The following is a 23,885-nucleotide window of genomic DNA, read 5'->3' on the forward strand; positions in this document are numbered from 1 at the left end:
AAGCCCAAGTGTTAGTGTTGGGTTTGGTTTTTTGAACTGTTAAAATGCTAAGCTGACTTTGGATTCTGTCCAAGGGAGAATTTGCATTTTCACCTTTTAAAAAAATGAATATTTTTAACAAAAATAAGCAACAATTACTAGGATCAGGTCTGCAAGTTGCTTATTCACTTATGCTTCAAATACTATCTGTTGGATCCAGACATTTTTTGGCTGGTTTCAGTGGGAATGAAGCACAACATGCATCATGACTTGGCTCACTTGACTGATTTCAGTAGGACCTAAGTTAAGTCAAGTCTGGATTCCGCCCTGAGTTTTGAATGTGTGAACACCCTAACATGCATTCAGGCCCATATATGAATAGATTAACTGCAGCTGTTTCTGGTGAAACACATCATACCAGTTGAAAGCACCCATGCAACTGCTCTGCTTTATTTGATATGATTCATTAAAGGTTGATAACCTTGCTTTAGGTGTAAGCACACCTGTTTCCAAGCAAATAATTATTTATTTAGCCAAGAGAAACTGTTAACTTAATTAGATCACTTCGCACCACACTTGTTTTTTAGGGTTGGACTTGGGGGTGTTATATGGATTTTCTGTTTTTAGTTATATTTCCCCCCCCCCCCCCAAAATAACCTCTGGGTGAAGCAATGAACAAATATAATAAATAAGTTCTCTAAACTATAAAATTTGTTTACAATAATTCTAAGCAAAAACAATGAACTATAAACAATTTCATATGGCTATAACTGCCTTACATTTTCAGAATTTTAGATTTGGGCTATATCAGTCTAAAAAGTAAAATGAAAATTATAGCACAGCACTAAGTTTTTGGCTTTTGTACCCAGGCTTCTTACTTATTTATATTTTCTTGGTAGTATTTTTGACAGGCAGTGATCGTATTCCTATTCTTGGGATGAAGAGTCTTAGTCTTGTCATTCAGCCGACTGGAGGTGGTGATGAGTATCTTCCAGTGTCTCACACATGTTTTAATCTTCTTGATCTTCCAAAATATACAGATAAAGAAATACTCAGATCTAAGCTGATCCAGGCTATTGATCACAATGAAGGTTTCAATTTAGTATAACTTGCAGAAGCTAAGAACACAGCAACTCTTTAACGTGGGAACATTGAACTAATTTTGCATCTATCTTGCAGTGTCACATTAGGTGAAAAGCCTGGCAGCGGAGCTATTATAAGAAATGCTTGTAAACATGTTCAGTGATCGGATTCTCTAATGGCAGCCAAAAATCCTTACACTAATAAACTGTCCTGATATGAATGCTGGAGCCACATTTTGCCATCTTAATAAAAATTCAACTTTGGAATAAAAGCAATGGTTTCACTAACTAAATTTTAGTACTTCACATATTGCAAAATGACTTGCTGTGTGTGTGAAAGGTGTGCTTACTCGCCCCCCCCAATCACTGCAACTGTCACATTAGGTTTTTCATCTTGTAAATATTTTTTTTGTAATAAAATACCTGTGCTCCAATAGCAGTAGAGTATTGCTTGTAACTGAATTGGGGCTTATTTTATAAAAACAGACACACACCCAAAAGGCGTTAACATTTGAGCTGATAAATTAAGAGATATGCATCTCTTGTCTTTTTGTAAAAATCTAATGAGGAGCCATAAATTTTATGTCAACCCTTTCATACTGGAACAAATATGGCTCCTGTTAACATTAAAAAAAGAGATCAAGACAATGTGAAAGATAATTTGTCTGATAATCTCATGGCAGCATGAAGCAACTATCAGTTGTTAAAATTATGAATGGAACCCATTATTTAATCTTGGAATTCAATCCTCGGCAACTGTTGGTAATTAGAATAATCAAGGAATGCCTGGCTTCAGCTCCACTTTTTGCCTTTTACCTTCAGTAGAGCTGAGAATTTTATCCTTTTGTTCCCATTCACAAATGTTGAAAGAGCAGTTTTGCAGTTCTGGTTCAGTTTACACTTTTTCAGATAATTGTTAAATGCTCTCTTTTTAAAAGACTTTTTGGATTTCAGTAAGACATCTCTTGATGATATCAAATTGAACATGAGGATTGATGGGGTGGGGGCTGGCTTAAGTTCCTGAATGTTTACATGTTAATGGATAGTATGTGACTTTCAGCTGTGAAATATTTATTTTTTTTTAGATTTATAAACTGCAGTGAAACAATTCAAGCATCAAATAAAAAAAATCTTGAATAAATTATGTACAAGTGTGCATGTAGGTGTTTCATTCTTTCAACAAATTTGATTCTGTGCAGGAGTTAGCATAGCAATGTGTCACTTAGCCCACATCTCTGTGATAATTATTTTGAGGTTCATATGAGGTTCAGCCTTAACTCCCAGTTCTGGCTGTACAAGACCCATGTAGTCTCTGTAGTCTGCATGACTGAAGTCCATCTGGCAATGTCACATAAGAGTGAAACAGGGATACTGTCAATGCAATACTGTCAATACTGTCAATTTATATTGATACGCTGAAATGACAGGACATGGTTTAACACATGGACCATGCTCATACATATGTGCAGTACTTTGTAGGTTATAATGCAAGGGTTGGCAACGTGTGGGCCAAGGGCCGGATGCGGCCCACGAAGACCATTTTACTGGATCACGAGCCACCCGCTCAGCGAGTCCCCCACGCACTGTCCAAGCGTCGCCGGAAATCACGTCTGCGCACATGCAGATACTGGAAATCACTTCTGCACATGCCCAGACGCTGAAAATCACTTCCACGCAGGTGCAATTTTTGGCGTCTGGGCATGCGCAGAAGTGATTTCTGGCGCCATGGACATGCACAGACGTGATTTCCAGCATCGTGCTGTGCCGGTCCGGCCCACAGACAATCTCCACGGGAGTGATCCAGCCCGTGGCCAGTAAGCCTTGCCAACCCCTGTTATAATGGAAATGGGGAAAGCAGTAACCCAAGTTACTCGTTACAATGAATGAGTTCTTCCTTGCATATACCTTGTTAAGTAAGCTCTCTTTCCTTCCTACTAAGTTCCCAACATATCACTACTTCCCTTGCAGATGTTTGTTCCATAACCATGTGTTACATTGTAATAATGCTCAGCCTAAACGTCTGTTACTTTGACCAAGCGTGCCATGTGAAGCTAGGTTCTTCTACCATTCTGTTGGTTGCAGTTTGGATCGTCTCCATTTTTGTAGTTCACAAATAACTTGTTGAAGTAGTTCCCGTGAAAATGATGAGATTTTTGAAGGAATATTTTGTGTGTCAGCAGGAGTTTTAAGAATGAAGCCAGGTGTGTGTGTGTGTGTGTGTGTGTGCGCGCACACACACACACACACACACACACACTGTTACTACACTTGAGGTGGTAGATTATGAGCAATGAGGGTGCATGCATTGCTATCAAGGTCCTAATTGTACCTCATCCACCAGCATATAGGCACTTGTTTCCCCTAATGGGGTAAATAGCAGCTATAGGAGGGTGGGAGTGATTTTAAAAATAGAAAAAACAGCACAGCTGCAGACATAATCCAAACCAGACCTACTTTGGCTGCTTTGATCCCAAGAAAGGATACTGTTCAGAGCTCTTGTATTGTATTTCTGTTTCAGCTTTTAGATGCAGGTGCAATAAAGTAACTAAGGTTGATGCAGCTAAAGGCAGGCAGATTTATTTAAGTCTACAATGAAAGAAAGAAAGAAAAAACACCTTTTCTTGGTATCAGTTCTCAGTGGGGGAGTTCATAATGAGTTAGCTTGTAGTAAGACCCACACTGAGGGCAACGGTGGCTGTCTCCTTTGTGTACCCAGAACCAAATAATAGTGGAGTTATCTTCCTCACCTGCAGAAAGAAAGAAAAAATTCCATTATCTGTTAATTAAGAACCCACATTTTAGAAAGCTTCAAGGACTTTAGAGAAGGGCCAGCTACATTTGACAACAGTTTTGGTTCCCTAGAATAATGGAACAGCAGCCTTTGAAGCTGGTCTATTTTTGAAGTTGGTTATGGCATCTTTCCTACCAGATCAGCGGGAAGTAGTTTTGTATGTTGCTGCATCTTTTGTGTAGTTGTCATTGTAGGACATAACTACACGTGGACTCTGGGAAAGAGACTCCCAAAGGCATGAATGTGGGGGAGAATTGGCAGGAAATGTTTAACTTGTCACCCTGCTGACTATTGGTGTCGGACAAGAAAACAAGGCCAGAGAGTGAAAACAACCTGTGAAAGAGCTCCTTGGTGTTTCAAAGCAAGAATCATGGGAAATCCCATGTTTGTATCTTAATATAGTATGCATCTTCTACCAAAGACTCAGGCTTTGCATATTTTACATGCCGCTCCATTTGTAACAGGGTCAATAAGTATGCCTGTACAGTATTTTTAAAATTTCTTAAGGCACTCACACCCAACTCAACTAGAAACCACTGTTAACAATCAACACTATTACAACATAAATTTTGCTGTAGGCAATTTATAAGATATGGATGGAATACTTATACCCACTCTTATCCTCCTCAACTCGCCTTGGGTTCAGTGGATTCTTCCCCTTGTGCATGCACACGGGCAGCCCAGGACAGGGAATGGGAAGTCTGAGCATGCTGCCTCTATAATTATCCCACTTTGAGTGCATGCACTGAGGGATGTGTTGAAGGGGAAAGGCTCTACTGCTTGAATCAAAAGACGATTACTTCACCATGGTGGGACAAGATTGCACCTGAAATGTCTGGTGCTTAATAGGTTTTACAAGACTATGCAATATGAGAATCAGGAAGACAGTATGTACTGAAGTCAAATGAATTCTGATACCTACAGATACAACCCACTAGTCTCTTGTCCCCAATTGATGGAACAATATGAGGCTCTTCTTTGGTTCCTGGATATTTCTTGGGCTTCAAGACGTTGTATGGATCCTTTATAAAGAAAAAATGTGTTAGTTAGCAGCACAGTTGTTATATATCCCCTCCTGCCATGTTTTTCCTTTACTGAATGACCAAGGGTTGATTTTTAAAGAACTAGAATACAGTGGAAGAACAAAAAAGTTATAAATCTTGGGTGACTGAAGTAAGAGTTTAAGACTGTATTCCACTCCAACCTTGGTTCATCTGCTTGAATTTCATTGCTTTTAAATTCAGCTTGATGTGTAAATTAAGTGATGCTGAGAAAAATCTATAGGGCCCGTAAAGACTTGAGACCTCTAAGTCACAGTGCATGATGAGACCACAGCCAATGGTGTAGTCAACAAAAGCAGTGGGAGATGTGTTGGGTTGGAGGTTAAATTTCTTTTTAAAATCTTCCACTGAAAGTGATAGTTATTAGTCAAGCGTGTGAAACCAAACAAAACCATATTTCAGTGAAACTCTTTAATTGCTTTAAACTTACTTCCCCTCTCTTCAAGGCTTGCATAGTTTTCAGTTCAAGCCCAGTAGCTTGCTCTTCATCCGTAGGGATACCTGAAAAGAAGAATGGAAACCCCCAGATTTGATTGCCTATCTGACACTATGCACTGATATGCAAACTTAAACCCATTTAAATCAACTGTTAAGTGTAGGGTCAGCTTGGGCTTAAGTACGCAAATCTCAGGCCTTCATAGCAAATGCAGCTAGCTCTTTCTTTTGTAATTGCCATCTCTCTTTATGCACTGATCGAGATTCTCTCTATGTGTCATTCTACATTCTGCTTTGTTGGCATTGATGATAACAACTAGTCATACCTCTTCTTGTGAATGCTTCATGTTGCATTTTTTCAGGTTAAGAACACAGCAAACCCGGAGGTTTCGCCACACACGCAGAAGCATTCTGCACAGTTCGCATATGCGCAGAAGCGCTGCTCTGGTTGCGGACTTTTCGGGGCGTGAATGGTACCCCGGAACGGATTGTGTCCACAACCAGAGGTACCACTGTACCTTTGAGCAGAGGCATAACTAGGCTCCCTTGTGTCCTTAGCAAGGAGACACATCAGTCTGCTGCCTCCCCTGTCCCTTGCGCTTTTGGCAAGGAGCTGTATTGGGAGAGACCATGGACCAGAAACTCAAAACGGTTGCTTTTCATTGGCTTTTGCACTCAGCCAGTGACTTCCTCCACAGACATTGGGGTTGAGTCTGCTCTGCTCTGCCTCCCCACCATCTCCATTAGTCCATCTTCCTGACTTCTGCCTCTTTGCCTTCTGCCTCCATTCCACTCTTGCCCTCTCCCTGTGTTCTGTTCCTCTGAGTCCTGCTGGGTGCTCTACTCACACTTCTAATATCGCTGCCAGCCGCCTGGGGAGGGGGACCCTCAGGGCTGCAGCAATCTGATTTCTCCATCCTGGCACCCAGAGGAGCCTGCATATCTCACCCAGCCATCCAGAGCAGTGGAGGAATGGCCTGAGGTGTACATGGATGATCAGGCTCCCATCCACTCTGAGCCAACCTATCCAATCACTAGGCATGCCCCCGCCTCTGGTACCGCTCCGGCGGGAAGGTAAACGCTGTTTCCATGCGCTGCTCTGGTTCGCTAGAAGCGGCTTAGTCATGCTGGCCACATGACCCGGAAGCTGTACACCGGCTCCCTCGGCCAGTAAAGCGAGATGAGCGCCGCAACCCCAGAGTCGGCCACGACTGGACCTAACGGTCAGGGGTCCCTTTACCTAAGTGGGGTGGTAGGAAAGCATACTCCTAAATTACTCCATATCCCCTAGACACCAGCAGAGTTAACCAAGAAAGGGGGCTGGGTGGCAGAACTGTGGTGAGAAGGGGCCATTTCGTAACCTTTGGCTTCCACCCACAGGTCAAGCAAGAGTTACAACAGAGCCTCAGCAGAAAACAAACAAACAACCCTTTTGCTTTGGGTAATTGTCAAGTTTAGATAATAATTATTAATCATTAGCCCGCTGGTCGCCAATGATGACTCCCTCCCCCCAAATCTCACGTGCAGCTCTGCAAACAGACTATTGCCTGCCTCACTTCAAAGGCCATTTATAGGGGGGGCTGTTCCACGTTTCTTCCCCACAGGACACGTGATCCCCTCCAAGAAGAGGGACGCAAGGGGGCCTTGTGCCAGGGGCGGCTCTTGCCTGCCATACGTCCGGGGTGGGGGGGCTTCGGTTTCTTGGCGGAAAAGCAGGCGGGAGCGCCCCGGGGGGACGGGCCCTCGAGCACCCAGCACGGCCTCATAACCCCGAGGAGGCGCCTCCTGGACGGGGCGGGGGGTGCCGCGCTTTGGTTTGAGTTGAGGTCACCTTGCCGAGGTCTGCGAGCGCCAAGCAAAAGCCGCCCCTCGCTCCCCCGGAGCGCGCTCTCGCAAGCCCAGCAGAACGCGCTCAGCCCCGCCGCCCCTCGTCGGCCTGTACGCACCCCCGGCGCTCATGGCTCGGATGGAGGCGGGCGCCGTGGCCCGCACAGCTCGCGGGAAGAGCCGGAGGAGCAGCAGCCTGGTCGCCATGGCGGAGCTGCGGGGATCCGACGGCGGAGCAAGGTCAGCCAGCCCTGCAGCTGTCGCCGGCGCTCACAGCAGGCGGCCACTCCCACCAGAGGGAGGGGCAGCGGGCCACCGCCGTCAACACCAGCCCGAAGCGGTGCTGCGCGCCTCCAGGCTCAGGGCTATGGGTCATTCATGCCCCCCCCCCAAGTTTTCGCCAGCTTGGTGCTCCCCCCCATCGTGAAGATCACAACTCCCATCATCCCATACCCGCCAACATTTCTCCGATGACAATAGGGGCGTCCCATTGCATAATGATAATTTTACTATTTATACCCCACACATCTTACTGGGCTGCCCCAGCCCATAGCTGTCAACTTTCAGATTTGAAAATAAGGGATCAGCAGCCTCACCTGTGCCGGGGACAGTCTACACTACAGGATATCTAAGATTCCGGAATAGCAGCGGGAAGCAGCGCTGGAATAAGGGAATTTCCGGCAAAAAAAAGGAAGGTTGACAGCTATGCCCCAGCCGCTCTGGGCAGCTTCCAACATATATGAAAACGTAATACAGTGGTACCTCAGGTTAAGTATTTAATTCGTTCCAGAGGTCCGTTCTTAACCTGAAACTGTTCTTAACCTGAAGCACCACTTTAGCTAATGGGGCCTCCTGCTGCTGCCGCCGCGCCCCCGGAGCACGATTTCTGTTCTCATCCTGAAGCAAAGTTCTTAACCTGAAGCACTATTTCTGGGTTAGCAGTCTGTAACCTGAAGTGTATGTAACCTGAAGCGTACGTAACTTGAGGTACCACTGTAAAACATTAACTCCGTACCCTCCAAGATTTCTCCCAATGGAAATAGGGACATCCTAAGGAAAAGCGGGACGTTCCCAGGATCAAAGCAGAAACCAGGACGGCTTCACTAAATCAGGGACGTCCCTGGAAAACTTGGGAGGGTCTGTCATCCCCAGTGTCTGGAGTTACCAGGCTGGGGAAGGCTTGGTTAACCCTAGGAATGGAGGAAGGGGGGGATTTGCAATGCTGCACCTGCGCAGAAGCACTCTCAAGGGCCAGGTAGGGTTGCACCGGGGCTTTCATTCTAGAAAAATAGGTGCCGCTCCTCACAATGAAGTTGTTACAGTAAGTGCCACAACAAGAGGTGTCGGTTATCTGTTTCAGAAGATGACCAACCACCTCCAAGAATGGTCTTGTGGAATAAGATGGTGTTTCACATGGCAAGGGGGCTCACAGAACAGTTTGCTATGAAACATAGCTAGGGCCAGAGAAAATGACAAGTCAAAGGTCTCCCCACTTAAAAAACAAACAAGGTCATTCATCCTCCCTCACATCATATGGGAATTTGGGCAGGTGCACCTGTCCCCTCAGAGCTTTATTATTATACTGACCATATTAACTGTCCCATATTCTACTCTACAGGAGTCTCACTCCTAAAAAAACAGGCAATCCTTGATCACACAAATACACCCTCCTTAAGCCACTAGGTCTTTTATAGTTGCAGTTGCACAGCTGCTCTTAGGGTTTCATAAATACAAGGTTATCAGATTAAAATATTTACATACAAAGTATTAATTGCATTTTATCATTTTATTAATGAGCCACCCAGTGAACACTGTTTTTGAGTGGCCTTATATATTATTAAAATAAAAATCAGATAGAAAATTTCCTTTGTTTTTACTTTGAAAGTTACATTGCTGAACTGTGGCAGATTCTCCTCCATCTGTTGGGTTGTAGAGTCACCTGAAGATGAGTATCTTGATACACTTTTGCTCACACAATAATATGAAATAAAATACTTTTAAGTGGATTACATACTTCCCTTTCCTCACATGCAAGCCTCTGCCCTTGTGTAGGCAGCCAGTAGAATAACTGTTGCACATTAACTTTAGGTTTGCTATGGAAAGATGACTATTATAGGGAGATGGCTGCCAAAAGGAACAATTAAGCTATTTATAGCTTGTAGGGGGTTTGGATGGTGCATGAGTGATTTTCTGGGGCAAAACATAGGGAGAAAAAAAAAACTGGCATGGCGAAGACTTGGCAATTCATGTAGTGAGTCAGGTCAGCAGTCAGCAATGGCTTGTTACATGGAGGCAGCTAATTCAGTTATCCTAATGTATTGAGATATTCTAGCACCTCCTTTTAATGCGTAAAACATACATAGGAAAAGCTTCTTATGAAGGATGGAAAACACTTAAGGTCCAGTCAGGCTGCTCTTCTCTGTTCATCTGTAAATAATCATTGTTGGCACTACTCATGGGTTAGCTCAAATCAGGGACTGCAAATTCACTGTGAATTCATGCTGTGAATTACAGCATGGCAGTAACATAGGCAAAGTGAAGAAATAGCACAATTGGCTTCAAGCATTAAAACAGGATGGGGTGTGTTTGCATCTCACATGCAGGATCTGAAGAGAGCAGCACAGAAGTAATAGGCCATCTTATGCACAGGTAAGAGGAAGTTGGCTGCATTGCATCTGCAGTGGTCCTGTTCATTCTTTAAAATGAAAAGTTAAGACATTTGATGGAGGCTTGGTCTAAATTGCTCAAAAGATCGTATTGGTCTCACATTAAGCTTAGACTAAATTTAAAGCCAGCCATGGTGTTGTTCACATCCATTAAAAACCCTAAGTGGAGAAACACCATAGTATACTTTCCACAAGCTGTATTGTATTTCATATCTGTTGGTAAAACAAGAAGTTGCAAGAGAGGAGTGAGAGGCTGTCCACACACATTATTAACAGCAACCAAAATTTAAACGACCATTTAATAGACCTTAAAACAGACTATACGAGTATAAAACACTGGTTTTGTATTTCAAAAGTTGCAGGAAGAGAGCCAGGTCATTTTAAAACAGTCTTCTACAAAACATTTGCCAGTTGGTTACATAAAAGACACTATATACAATATAAAAGCATAAAATAATCCACACTGTAAAAATAATTTAAAAACAAAATATTTTCATTTTAAAATATCTCCTATAGCACAAATACATTTTGACATGCAAGCAAAGCTAAACATATTGCATTCTTTAGTGTAGTCTAGCAAGTTCTGCTATTTAGAACCTGGACCATGAGAAAACATGCCAATGTTTTTCAGATGAACACAGAAGGCCATTCTTAACACTTTTTTATGCTATTGTTACAGAACAGATGTATTAATTGCTTAAAAAGGACAACCACTTTACATATTTCAAAATGGAATAAATATTAAAGCAATGTACATGAATGAATGATCAATAACTGGCAGAGCTCTCTTGGGATACGGCTGAAAAGTGGTTTCACAAATAAACATAAAACTTACTATTAAATACAGGGTGAGGAAACACATTGTGGAAGATGGAAACAATCTGCAGCTGGAAGTATGTGTGACATCCACTTTTAAAAGGCAGCCTTGAAGAAGCAGCGTTGTGACCAATTTCTGTAGCTGCTTTTTGTATAATTCAGTACCAACACGTGGTATTAAGTTATCCAAAACAGAAGTCCGTCCTCAAACAGCATATTTTAAACTTATGCTTAAACTGAACTTTATGTTTTATATTGGAAGTTTAAGTTTCTCCTTTTAAGGGTTTGTGTTGGGTACAGAAGCTCTTTTGGAGACTGCTCCCATATCCTGAATATTATATACACACCTTCAGTACATTTACATATTCACATTTTGGCAGCATTCACAAAAGATTTTATACATTAAGTGCTAGCTTTGTATACTGACTTCCTGTTCCACCTACCCTTTGTGTGTCACAAAAAAGTTTAATGAGCTACTATTTAACTGAACACCATTTTGCTATAATTTTGCAAGCCAATAGGCACTATTACATATCCACAGGAAGTTTTTTGTTTTGCAGTAGCACTTTCTAATAATCAAAGTAGTCAGGGATTTCCAGGTATTCACTATGATGCCTAATTTCAATATGCTCACATGCATTTCAACATGAAGACTAATGTTAAGAAACATAGCTGCCAAACTAACTTTTGGGGAAATACCAGTGTTAAACAGATTATGCAGTAACAGAGCTGGGGGGGGGGGGGGAGGAGACTTTAAATAAATCAAAGTGTTACAAAGCAAGAGGCGTGAAAATACCATTCTTTGGTCTAGATTAGCTGTTCCCTTTATATTATATTAACATTCCAATGGCTTTTTCAAAACGGTTAAAAAAAAAAAAGGTTGAAATTTGTTAAGCAAAAATACTGTATATGTACACACACACAGCTCACACAGATTAAACTTAATAAAAATGAATGAGTGACAGTAAAAAGATACTTAGTACCTTCAAAATTCAAAAAGATTAGTGTTGAGTGTGCCTTTATAGAATTTAATTGGAAAAGTTAGAAAACTATGCATGAAAATCTATTCTAGTTGCTTATAAACACTACATCCTTATATTTTCCTTGCTCTAAATTCAGTACACATTCATTCCAACATGCCAAAACTGCTAATGCTGGTGGGAAAGTTCCTGAAACCAGTCAGTAATTACTTTATAGTTTGTCTGTCGAATGGTCAAATCCTACAGCTTCGTTTACCGACACAGACTCAGATTCCTGAAGCTCAATTCCATCTTCTCCATATCCATTCTCCTCTTCTCTGTCAGGAGTATCTTCTTCTATACCGTTATAGAACTCTTCAATTTCACTCTCGTCTTCTATGTCTAAGCTTGGACTATGACAGGACCCACTATCGCTGCTACTTCCACAAGAGCTGGAGGATATGACATCATCTTCAGAGTCCGAGTATACCTCAGCACCATGGAAAATATAGCGATTTGGTGGTAAAAACAAGTATTGGGTACCTGAAACATGTTTGATTAGCAAGAATAGTTATTTCAGCATTAATAATCCCAAGAAGTCCTAAATGTGATACATTAATGCTTATGGGTTGTCATTATTTTAAGCACTACTGTTTCTAGGTAAGGAAATAGGTATACATAAAATTTATTACACTTTAATTTCACATGTTGTGGACTATAGAATCCCTTTTTAAAGGTTCACTACATGCTGCTATGTGCTTAACTGGATTCAGTTAGGGCTTAACTGGCTTAACATATGAAGGCATTCACTATTCAGCACCCCCCTCCAAGTTTCTCACTGTACACATAATGTACACATTCCAATATTTTCTCAAAGGAAGAGCTCCCTTCCACTCTCATTTACTGGTGGCCACAGTCAAAGATCTTGAGGGAAGGGAAGCAGTTATGAATGTGTAACTAATTTCTGTGGTTTAATTATGAAGTCTACAATCCACTTCTTTCCCTTCACTTTTCTCAAAGATACATCTTAATAAGCAATGACGTCAGACTGTGCCAATGACTGTTATCAAAGAAATACAGCAATCGCTTCAGAGCTTACCGCCTAAAGGCTTATTAAAAGCAAGTTAACTGAAATACCATTTTTGATGGGCTGTGCAATTGCAAGCTACACTAAAAGGCCTGTACAACTCTTGATATTCCTGAAACCTGTTCGTGCTGCAAGTCTCTCCCATTCCAGGCAATCTAAATGAGATTTTGTTTTACTCAGAAAATCATATTTTTATCTCCAGTATACTATTAGACATTCTGAACTTGAGGAAAGCATACTGTTCTATATTAATACAATTTGTAATGCAAAAAACATCTGGCAGACATGTACCAGAAGCTTGGCGCTGGTGTGCACACTACAACTTCTACAAGGCAAGCTGCCACAAATACCAAGTCAATTTCTATATGGCACTGAAAGAAAAAAAAGAAATTGGATGGTGTGGAGAAAACTCACATAGTCCATATAAGGAATGGCTTCATATAAATAGCTTGGCACTAAAAACTACTGCCATGTGCACCAATCCTTGTAAACTGAGGGGAAAACAAGTTTCCCAATTCTTTTCAGGTTTTTCTTGCAGCAATTGAATTGATTTGGATGCTTAAAAGCAGTGGTAATAACAGAAGTCTGCATCTTAAAATTTGGGTTGGTTTAGATAATCCTTCAAACCTTGTTTTAGATTTTCAGGAGTGAGACTTTGCCTCACATGTTCTCCCCCCCCCCCCCCCAAGATCCCCTTTCTGCTTAAAGCAAAATTTAATTTTGTCATGATGTCCTAATCAGGCAAACAATGTTGCTCAAATGTGTAGAAGTAATTCTGAATCCTGCAAATCATGTTTGAGGATTACCTGAACTGACCCTTCCTCCTCTTGCTGCTTCTGGATTTTGTGAAAAGATAGGGAGTGGGAAAGAAGAGGGGGAAGAGAAACAAAAGATGTGCATATTTCCTGTGAGGAGATGCAGGGAGGAAATATCCATGGGGATATGTAAATTCCCCTCTCCTTCACACGACACACAGAAGTGCCATTTCCATTGCCACTTTTTAGATTGTGTGGAATCGCCCATAATGTACTTGACAGCACAATCTTATACACGTCTTTTCAGAAGTAAGCCACACTGAACTCAATAATCCTTACCAGCCTGGAGTTGGTGTGAGGGTTAAGTGATGTCAGTGGGGCCAAGTTGGGATCCAGGGTATCCCTGGTTGGCTCAACCCCTCCCTGGCACATCCTGTTTGGGGGGCTTTTCCCCAGTACAGCTGTTTTGGGCTGGGTGGAGGGATAGTGCTGCCCCTGTCACCCTACCTGTGGCAGATCAGAGGTCTGGACTGCAGCCTAATTGCTGAAACCAGTGGTAACCTATGTGATGCCAGTTATTGTGGACTACAGCTCCCATCATCCTTCACCAAGTCATGCCAAATGAAGGTGATGCGAGTTGACTTAAAGGCACTGCACAACTTCATCAACCAAGTGTTTATCAGTGTTTCACGTCCGATTGCCTTTCTAGATTTGTTGCATTTTAGAACAAAACAAAGATTACTACATTGTTTTATTACAAATATCCTAATTTGGATTTTGCCCACAGCCATGGGTAGGACCACTTCTTTAAACACCTTCAGGGACAAAGTGGGATATAATTATAAATAGATATCTCATTTCATATGGGTCTGACAATAGCTTTGTAAGGCAGAAAAGCAAAGAGATAAAACAAGTATATTAGAAATGCAGACATTATTTTTGAAGGCATACAAAATAAATTCAGTTCATATTGCCTACATGTAGTTTGAAAGCTTGCAAACATTTGAAGTAATCAGCTGGTTCAGTCAGAGGAATTCTTTCATTTTTTCTAGATTTCCTATTGTACTGCACCAACATAAATCTAAGTATTTTTTATTGAAGTGGATGTACATGTTTTTGTTTGTATCTCTGGTTGCAAGATCAGGACATTTTTACAAAATGCTGTTCACTACTGACTGAATTCCTTCAAAACTCTGAAAGTAATGTTTAATTTGAATGTAGTGGTGTTTGCAAATTATTTAAGCACTTACCATCAAGCCGCTTGCTAATCTGCTCTTTTGCACATCTATTAACCCAACATTTTCTCAGTGTTTCAACAGATGTTTTTTCACTTCTCTCTTTGTTTTCCTCTTGGTTAGATCCATTTTCCTTCACATGTTCTGGGTTTTCTAGATGGTCAGGAAGACTTTCAACATTCTCTAAAGAGTTTTGAACTTCTTGAATTTTTTCTTCTACACAGTTCTCTTTAGACTCCAAGGAAGCATCAGAATTTCCTGCTTTATATTCAGAAGATTGCTCTGAACGTACCACCTGAGAATGTTGTGGTGCAATTCTTTCAGGTGAACTAGAATATTCAGAAATGTTTAGAGGAGTAGGTGGCAATTCAGCTGAATGTATTTCAAATTCTTTGTGAGGTCTGGGAGGCTTCTCTGTTATTTCTGAAAGTTTGACTGAATTGCTACAAAGTTTTGTATATTCACCACCTAATCTATGACATAATTCATTGATAATGACATCACAGTCACCAAGAAGCTCCACGTCGAAGTGTAGATGAGGCAATGGTTCCCTATTAATTAGAATCTGAGGCACTTCATGTGGGATAGAACCTACGTGTTTAAGAAAAATAAAACAAAATGAATGTTACGGAAATATAATGTCAACTGTTATTAACAAATGTGACAACAAGTTTTAGGAACTACTTGTAAATGCACTAAAAAGTGACATAGGATTCTGCTTCTGCAATATTACTTAATAGTATCCAAGATAAATACACTCCTTGCTCTTATATTCCTCCCAGATCTAAAAAACTCTCTAAATTCAACAATTATATATTTATTCTGAAACAGAGACTCCCCTCCATATGCCCAAGAGATGAGCAATCAACACTTACTTGGAATTAATGCAACTGGTCTTACTTTAAGCGAAGACCCGATAACAATGAGAAGATCAACCTCATCTTTGTCATACTTCATGGCCCTATGAAACTGCTCAGGTAGATTTTCACCAAAGAACACTATTTCCGGCTTCATGATGGCAAGTGGTTCATCAGGTGAACACCTGGGACATCTAGGAACAACCTGTATACAGAAGGTTGCATTATTATTTTTAGTTTTATAGAAACTAAATTCAATTAGCAAATCACTGGGTCAAAACATTAGCTGCAACAGATTTATTAAGAAGTTCAGATTGCTATAAAAAATGACTGATGTTATAATCCACAGCTTTTCTAAATAATATTCCAAGTGTAACAAAACTGATGATAACATGCAAGTATGAATTGTTTTCTTTAATAATTGTACTCAATAGAGGAAGACTAATACTTTAACCAGTTTTTTCCCCATGAAACACCTGAACAAATTATTTTTAAACTTGTGAAAATGTTAAGAGATTACAATTTTCCAGAGAACTATTCTATGAATAATTTACAAATATTTCCTCTCATCTGTCCCAACAAAGAGAAGCACAGGACATGTTGCATATTTATCAGCTTTTGTGAAGGATTGCCTCACATATGTATTCTCGCTCTATTGTACAGAAACAGATTATGATGCATACAATGAAGATGCATCAATTAAACATTAGAGTCATGTGTTTCCATAGCCAGCATGGAAACCCAGGTCACTAGCCTCTTAGCAGGCTTATAATAATTTTTGCAGGGCTGTAGTTTCCAGGGATGCCTTAGTTCCTCCTTTCCTAGTCTCACAAAGCCTTTCCTCCCAATTCTCAGTCTACTGTCACTATGCATCCTTGATTCAACCACCTTGTCTCCAGACCCCCATCCTTTAGATTCCCTCATCCTAATCTTCAGTCTTTTCCCCAAAGCTGCTTCTGCCCCTAGAGCTTACAAATTATATCCCTGAAACTTCCCCTTCCCAAATGGAAGGTGGACTGAAATCATTCTGACACTGCTAGCTCTAATCTTAGGCAGCTGAGCTAAAATACTTAGGGAAATAAAAGTCAAAGTGTCCAGGTCAAGAGTCACATCTGAACTAACCTACAAGAAATATTCTACTTCGAAGAATCTTTCCAAGCTGTTTTGAGCTCAACTGAAGCAATGGTGAAATATAAATATAATGTTATGAGATTTGGTGTTGGGAGGGTTCCAGACCCCTATAATCCCTGGATCCAGCAATTGTTAAAAGCCAATCAAGCCAGGCTAGCTTTCTGAACCCCTAGGTAAGCATCTGGAGCCTCTGTAATCTTGCACTGCTTGGAGATTGGAGTGGCATGCAACAATCAGAACTGCACTTGTCTGGAGAACTACAACTGCTTCTATGTAAACTGAATTCTTGAACTGCTACAGTTCACATTTCTAGATATAAGGATAACATTTTATCTGATAGTTATTAACACTCATACTTTTTGTTCATTCACAGTGCATTCCTAATCATGTTTGCACAGAAGATCAGTTAAGCTTAGTGAGCCTTACTCCTTAAGCCTGTTTATGAATGCAGCCTTAAATGTACCTGATAATATTTATGGTTTTATTCCTACCTGATTGAAAATGTCTCCTCGAACAACTTCACAATCAACTTTGTATTTACAGATGAGGCAAGAAGCTGTTGCAAAGGAACCTGAAACACATACACACACCAGAAAGCAAATAAGGATGTATGCAGTTGTCTGGATTCATATATTAACCAACCTAGTTTATTCTAGTCATACTGATCTGAGAATAGGAACACATACAAACATATATCACTTAATTTGCATGTTCACACTTAGCTGATAAAATTCACTGGATTATATCCAGTTAGTCATACTTAGAGTAGGCCCACTGTAAGCAAACCCTTAGATTCCAATGGGTTCACTCCAAGTATTAATTAGTTGAATACTACCCATTGTTGTTTTATTTCATTTGTTCATCCTGAAAATCTATGGGGGCACAGCAATAGAATTCACTGTCAGGGAGCTGAAGCACAATCCTCTTCAGATGTATTCATAAATGTACAGTTCAAAACATTTATCCTATTCTATATTCTCCAGGAACTAACCAAGTGAGAGATATGCAAAATGCTGAAAGATTCCACGTATCCCTTATCACGCACATTAAAATTAACATGAGATCTAGATAGAATTTAAGATTGACTAACCATGACATTGGATTATCCTTTGAATTCCTGCCACTTGTTCCAGTGTATCTATGTTCTGAGTATAATTGCGAAGCAGTTTTTTTTCTTTATCCATCAAAGCTATAAATTTATGACAGAGAGATGGTTGAAACTGTCCAGGATATATTTCCTGTAGAATTTTTAAAAAAGCGAAAAATAAATTTTGCTAATATCACATTTCAGTTTTTGTTTAAAGATCAGCCACCATAAATTAGCTATTGCTTACTAGAACCAACATTTTCTTAAACTGATTGTAACTTGTGTTAACCTTTCGACTTGGAGAAAATACTACTAATATACATCATTAACTTAAATGGGGAAAATGTATACACTATCTCTTGCCACCCCCCACTGAACATATGACATGCTATGCACAGCTTAAATATGGAGTCATGTCCAGTGCTGCTGTTCTGATAGCACAGCATACTTCCACATGCAACAGAACTTCCCCCTCCTATCCTTTCCTTTGAAGACCTCCAGGGATTCTCAAAATCTGCTCCAGAGGGCTGCAGGAGCCTTCAAATGGTATTTTGAGGCAGCACAGGGAGAAGAGAGAAAGGGGAAGTCCAACTTTGTGAGCGGTACTCTGCATGCGCACAACCTTAATACAACCCACTCCTCTGAAAAAGTGTATCTTCCAAGCCCCAAAAATGTTGATCATTACAACTGTTGATCAGTGTTAATCATTAAAAGTATGAATGAAAAGAAAAGCTATTTAGCATGCACAATCCTACATCCAGAAAGATCCCCAAATGAATTATAGGTTGTACTAAAAAAAGTATACAGGAGGAGGGCTGGAGAGGAAGATGAAGTTCTACTGTGTAAGCTAAAGTTCACTCACACATTTGACTCCACCTATTTGTTATAAGCATATCGCTACTGTATCGAGTAAAAAAAAAAAAAAAGAGTAGTGCCTTCTTAATAGGAGAAGCAACAGTGATAGCTACTCTATAAACTTTGGCTTCTTTTGTTTCTTAATATCCCATAAAAATAAGAACCACTACAAGAGAAAGAGAGCACTGATTATTACTCAAACACACTACAAAGCAAGCATGACATCATTATTTGCGATTTTATATTGGTGCAATAATCAATGTGCCCCTTTGCTCATGTAAGGGCATAGCAGCTTTGTGGAAAACTGTCTTTGTTTTAGATACATAAAGATTATAGGTTGTTTAAATGTATCTGTTTTTCATATAAGCAAGAGAGAAAAGGCACCTTTGCAAACTTAAAAAATGGCCTTGGATCTTTCCTGAAGTAATCAATATCAAACATTGCTTGAGGATCCGGAAGATCTGGGAAATCTACTGCAAGGCGTGCGTAGATACCATCTCTTGATCTGAAGTCAGGGATTCCACAAGAAACAGATACCTGAAATAGGTTACATACCATAATAAAGATCAATTGTACATTATAACAACATTTGTTGCTGTAAAATATTTGGACTATACACCGTAAAATTTAATGTTTAGAGATTTTTAAAACAGTGAGTGGTTTATAAAAGCTTTTAATAACTAACTAAATAATTAACTAAAAATAGTCACCCCCCAACTCTTTGCTTATTTTCTTTTGGCAAATAAAATATTACTTTTTTTAGAACTATCCATTATTCAGGTACCTAAAAAAACTGCAGATTAGGAAGTTCCACTTACAACTATAGCAAAACTACTTATGAGAATCCAACACAATATGCATACAGGCTAGAGAACTGCAGAGTTAATTAACGTTTCAGTTCAGCCACTTCAAAATCAATAAGACTTTTCTTAACAGGTATCATCTTCGTTCCAGAGAAATGAAAGTAGGTAGTGCGATTCTATTCAGGGCATTAGTTGCTGCAGAACAAGCTTCTGCTTGCACTCCAACTAAAGTCATTGTATATGATGCAAATGAGCATCGCTGCCAAGTTCTACCACTTACTTCCTAAAACTTTGTCAAATGCCTTACTAGTCCTGTCCAACTGTAAAATTCTATGATTCTACAATGGTTTGGAAATAGGCTGCAAATACACTGCTGCCTCAGTCTCTTGGAGGCTGGCCAAAAGTAGTGGGTTACCAGAAATCAGTTACTTTCCTTAGCCTTTCTACCTACCTTTGAAGATTCACTTGCATAAACTTGAACTACTGAAACAAGGGTAGCTGCTAGTGCCTCAATGAAAGGTCAGTGCTTACAGTATCAGAGCAAGGGAATTAAATGTTCCTTCGTGCTAGTGATAGAAGTTAGTTGCTCATCCCTTTGCTCAGGTGCTCTGCAGGATGCACAATGAGACTCTGTCTGCTTGTTTGGATGAATGCTCTCTCTCCCTCTCCCCCCCCCCCCACTATTCTAGGAGTTCTCCCACCCCTCCAAATCTGATGGGGGGGGGAGGACACGAATGACACTTGTTGCACTGGTTCCCACAAATGCAACTAGCTTAATCTGGGCCGCAGTACAGAATTGTTGCCCATGATGAAAGGTACATGGTCTTAAAATCATTGCATTTGCTACAACATTCACATTCCACTAGGGCACACAGGTATCTTTCCTTCAGCATATTTGGGCACATGGGATATAAATATTTTCTTAAGAACTGTGAGCTTTGTGATATGGACAACCATCCCTTGCTGGTGTTGGATATAGAAAATGATCTACCCAGGAGCGACTCTAGCATTACTGTAGCACAGCAGAGAGCAATCCATTCACATGATCCACATACTTGCATCAGAATAATTAAAATCTCAAATAATGTTCCACTTATTCTACTCAACATTAGATACATACCCCAGCTCCTGTTAAGACAATTATTTTTTTGCACTCTTGTAGTAGTTTCACAGCATCCTCTATTGTATTAATATCTTTTCTCTTTTTTCTTTTAGGTGGTTCTGACAGGATATTAATAACAATTTGCCATAATGTCATGTCATCAAGTTCAGGAGGCGGAATAGTTTCTGGCAACAAGTCTTTCAGAATTGCACGTGGATCTGTGCCTAGCATGAGATGTTGTTGGACAAAAGTGTATGGGCCTGTAATAGAAAATAAAGCAATTGTCATCTGGCTGATGCAGAATATTCAACCTGATGGAGAAAATTTTTTGTTTATCACATTTTCAACAGAGCAAGTAGCATACCAATCTGTACTGCACACAAAAGGGCATGCATTGGCATTATGGGTGAGGCATCCTGTGAGCAACAAATAACCACAGCATTTTTGTATTAATCCCATGAATAGGATAATTGGTTCCCATATCTTTTTTCCTTTGTGGGGTAAAAGCAGCTAAGGAGATTATTTTCAGTAAGAAAACAATTCAAGTGTTAGGACAGAATTAATCCCCAATTCAGATTGCAACCTCAGTTGCTGCATAAAACAAAGGAAAAAAATCGGTGAAAAAAAATTACAGAACTACATGTAATGTGAAAAGGCTTTGGGAGTAAACCCTAAGGAACAATCTGTGCCTGCTGCCTTGCAGGACATCCTTGGGAGAAGAAAAGGCATGGGAGTAAACCTTGCAAAAATTAGGAGTGGAGTCCCTAAGGCACTTGTATGGTGTCTTGTATGCCTCCTTCCCGCAACTCCTGCCACCAAGCTGGTGCCAAATGTATTGCTTTCCTTTCCTTTGGACCACATGAGCAAGTGTGAGAGAGGGTCTTGTTGTCTGGGCAGCCCAGACCTCCATACACACTGCTCAGGCTTGCACCTCGGAATGCCCTCAATTGCCAATTCTGGATTTAGAGCTGAAGAAAGAGATAGAGCACTCCATAGTTCTGCACGGTGTAGAGTTGATAATATGGAAGGATAAAAGCAGGGGCAATTTGCCACTCAGCTACTCTTCCAAGGTGCAACTCCTACTCATGCCAAGATAAGCAGTCAATATACAGGCACCTCAACAAACCACTCAGAGCTCAGACTTACATGAAGGAAAGACAACAGTGTCACAAATATAAAGATATGACTTGCCCAATAAAATAAAAGCAAGAATGAAGGTGTAATCTTACAAGATATTTATTTGGAACCCCTATATTGAATTCTAACTATCTACCTATACGTGGCCTTGGAGTCCAATCACTGGAGCTTGCATGAGAGGCTCTATCATCTTCATCACTCTCACAGGAATGGAAGCCATTTGCAATTATTTCATCATTAAAAAACATATTGTCTGAAAGACATTAAACAGAGAAAAACTATTATCAGATAAAAGTAGGGCCATCACATTTAGAAAAAGTTCACCTACAAGAAGTAACAAGATTCCTTTTAAACTGGGATTTAATCATGTTTACATCATTCATCCTCATTTATGTAAGCTTTAGGTACCGTCAAAATAATATGTGTGTAAGATTTGCTTTAACTTCTGTATCTTCAAGAGTTGCATAGAAGAGGGTGCTCCGCCTCCACATGATGCACTTGCCATAGAAGTCAGAAAAACCTAGCTTGTCCAAGATCTCTGTATTCTGCATGGGATTACTAGCTTTTTGTTACTAAGCAAACCGTCAGCCCAAGTGAAACTGGCTTCGGTCAGCTTTCTCCTCCCAGGCACAGGCTGCTGTTCCAGACTGCAAGTTATATGCAGTTAGAACAAACTTGTATAGGACCAGGCTGCACGTTTAGTCGCCTTCTCCCAGCTCTCTTCCCCCACCGGCTCCAGCGGTGACAAGTGGATGGGATGGGAGGAGCCACAGATTACTGCAAACATTAAGACTGTGTTTAGGAGGATTTCCCAAGACCTTCGGCTCTTGAAGATTGAGGCAGGGAGAAGGACTAAGCAGTGCCTTGACTTCCCCCAGCGCCAATCCCATTGAGCCGGGGTTAGAAGAGGATGCCGGTGTTCTCGGGTCTCTCCCTGCGACTCCCTCCCTCCCGTGCCGCTAAAGAGCAGGCCGAGCGGTGCTGATGCTGCCGCTCCTCCTCCGTGACCTGGTCGCTGCCCTGCGCCCACCTGCCGCCCCCTCCGCCTCTGGAGCGGCTCCTCACCTGGGCGCGCGGCCGCCTCCGCAGCGCCGTTCGAACACTGCGCCGCCCCGCAGCCAATGGCCGCCTCCGCTGCGTCTTCGGCGGGCGCCGCCTCTGCTCCCTCCCCTTGGCTCGGCCACCACCTCGGCAGCGGCGGCGACGACAACTGCGGCAGTAGTGGCTGCGGCGGCGGCTCCTCTCGGGCCAGGCCCCAGCGCCTCAGCCCAGCGCAGCTCCAGGCTTCCTCTCCTCCTCTTTCTGCCACCGCTGCCGAGGCCTCTCCCGGCTCGCTGTCGCCAGAGGAAGCAGCAGCAGCAGCAGCGACCTCTTCCTCCTCCGCCAGGGCCTCCTCGGCGGCGCCTCCTATGTAAAGAGGCGCCTCCGCTTCTCCGCCGGCTTCCTTCGCGGCCGAACAGGCCCGGCCGGCGCTGTCAGTGGAGCCCCGGCGTTGACGCTTCACAGCTGGCTCCGGGCTTTCCGAGGCGCCTGACACAGCGCAGCCGCCGCCGCTGCTGCCGCGGCCGCCGCTCCGGCACTGGAGGAGCGGCGTCTCCCCGTCCGCCATCTTGGAGAAGGAGCAACTACTCCCTCCCTCTCTCTCTCCGCCCGCTCGCTCTCACCCCCCACCTTTCCCCGTAGACGGAAAAGACAGCCCCCCCCCTCCCGCACCTCTCTCACTCACACACACACACAGAGAGAGAGATTTAAACACGTCACGTGACCCCGTCGACGCCCACGCGGGCAGCCGCCCAGCGTAGGGCCGCAACAACAACAAACTGGATCACGTGACGCCGAGCGCGCGCGGGCGGGGGTGAAATGACGAGGCGGCTAAGTTGCGGAGTCCGCAGTCACGTGACCCCCCCCCCCAGAATTTTTCTGAGGTGCCCACCTTCTTTATATATATATTTTAAAAAAAATTCACCTATATTTTGTCGACTCTTTTATAATAAAACTTGAAGCTAAAAATACCGTAACGAATTCCTTTGGATTCTAACGTAACTTATGGAGTGCGGGGTAGGGCGGGGGGGAGGAATCCCTTTGAATTCAGTGGGATTTATTTCTGAGTGAATATGGATAGGGAGAAGATCGTTATATGCTTTTTTAGCGTTTGGTGTGTTCCCTCCCCCCCCAAAAAAAAGAATAAAAGCGAAAGGAGAATAAACAAAAGAACTGAGG

General features: G+C 41.8%; 3 protein-coding genes and 1 long non-coding RNA gene across 19 annotated transcripts in view; 2 read left to right on the plus strand and 2 right to left on the minus strand.

Annotated features, from left to right (window-relative positions):
- The window catches only part of HERC4 (HECT and RLD domain containing E3 ubiquitin protein ligase 4), a 30,238-nt gene extending 28,036 nt beyond the window's left edge, over nt 1–2,202 (plus strand). For all 15 annotated transcript variants that reach the window (XM_083439917.1, XM_083439920.1, XM_083439929.1 and 12 more), the window contains one exon: nt 879–2,202. In XM_083439917.1, the coding sequence (XP_083296043.1) occupies nt 879–1,087 (209 nt within the window). In that variant the 3' untranslated portion in view covers nt 1,088–2,202. The remainder of the gene's footprint in view (nt 1–878) is intronic.
- LOC310677315 (cytochrome c oxidase subunit 5B, mitochondrial-like) lies at nt 486–7,464 on the minus strand. Of its 2 annotated transcripts, XM_083440147.1 has the most exons (5): nt 7,295–7,453; nt 5,344–5,414; nt 4,775–4,874; nt 3,677–3,808; nt 486–1,003 (listed from the first exon to the last, which is right to left on the minus strand). In XM_083440147.1, exons 1-4 carry the CDS (start codon nt 7,380–7,382, stop codon nt 3,696–3,698), a joined length of 372 nt encoding a protein of 123 aa, XP_083296273.1. In that variant the 5' UTR covers nt 7,383–7,453; the 3' UTR covers nt 486–1,003; nt 3,677–3,695. The 2 variants fall into 2 exon arrangements, with proteins under 2 accessions (XP_083296273.1, XP_083296272.1); XM_083440146.1 differs by lacking the exon at nt 486–1,003 and having other exon boundaries at nt 3,613–3,808; nt 7,295–7,464.
- A 1,158-nt stretch (nt 7,465–8,622) lies between these two features.
- LOC310677376 lies at nt 8,623–11,410 on the plus strand. The gene is made up of 2 exons (XR_014511140.1): nt 8,623–9,104; nt 10,081–11,410. It is a non-coding gene; the product is annotated as an uncharacterized lncRNA (long non-coding RNA).
- Nucleotides 10,123–23,575, minus strand: SIRT1 (sirtuin 1). The gene is made up of 9 exons (XM_083440029.1): nt 22,731–23,575; nt 21,802–21,918; nt 20,547–20,788; nt 19,008–19,160; nt 17,772–17,919; nt 17,173–17,252; nt 15,569–15,755; nt 14,709–15,284; nt 10,123–12,159 (listed from the first exon to the last, which is right to left on the minus strand). The coding sequence occupies exons 1-9, from the start codon at nt 23,272–23,274 to the stop codon at nt 11,849–11,851; spliced, it is 2,358 nt and encodes a 785-aa protein (XP_083296155.1). The 5' UTR covers nt 23,275–23,575; the 3' UTR covers nt 10,123–11,848.
- Between the last annotated feature and the right edge of the window lie 310 nt (nt 23,576–23,885).

Source organism: Podarcis tiliguerta (genome assembly GCF_965153285.1).
Source record: "Podarcis tiliguerta genome assembly, chromosome: 5".
Lineage (NCBI taxonomy): Eukaryota > Metazoa > Chordata > Lepidosauria > Squamata > Lacertidae > Podarcis > Podarcis tiliguerta.

Bases quoted from the DNA above. Each gene is read 5' to 3' on its own strand.
- LOC310677315 (XM_083440147.1), bottom strand. From the start codon at position 7,382: ATGGCGACCAGGCTGCTGCTCCTCCGGCTCTTCCCGCGAGCTGTGCGG. The intron at 5,415-7,294 runs GTGCGTACAGGC...TCTTCTTTTCAG, and splicing joins CCGAGCCATGAGCGCCGGGG to GTATCCCTACGGATGAAGAG. The intron at 4,875-5,343 runs GTAAGTTTAAAG...TTCTTTATAAAG, and splicing joins AAGCCTTGAAGAGAGGGGAA to GATCCATACAACGTCTTGAA.
- SIRT1 (XM_083440029.1), bottom strand. From the start codon at position 23,274: ATGGCGGACGGGGAGACGCCGCTCCTCCAGTGCCGGAGCGGCGGCCGC. The intron at 21,919-22,730 runs GTGAGGAGCCGC...AATGTCTTTCAG, and splicing joins GGAGGCGGCCGCGCGCCCAG to ACAATATGTTTTTTAATGAT. The intron at 19,161-20,546 runs GTATGTATCTAA...AACCTATTTCAG, and splicing joins TTGTCTTAACAGGAGCTGGG to GTATCTGTTTCTTGTGGAAT.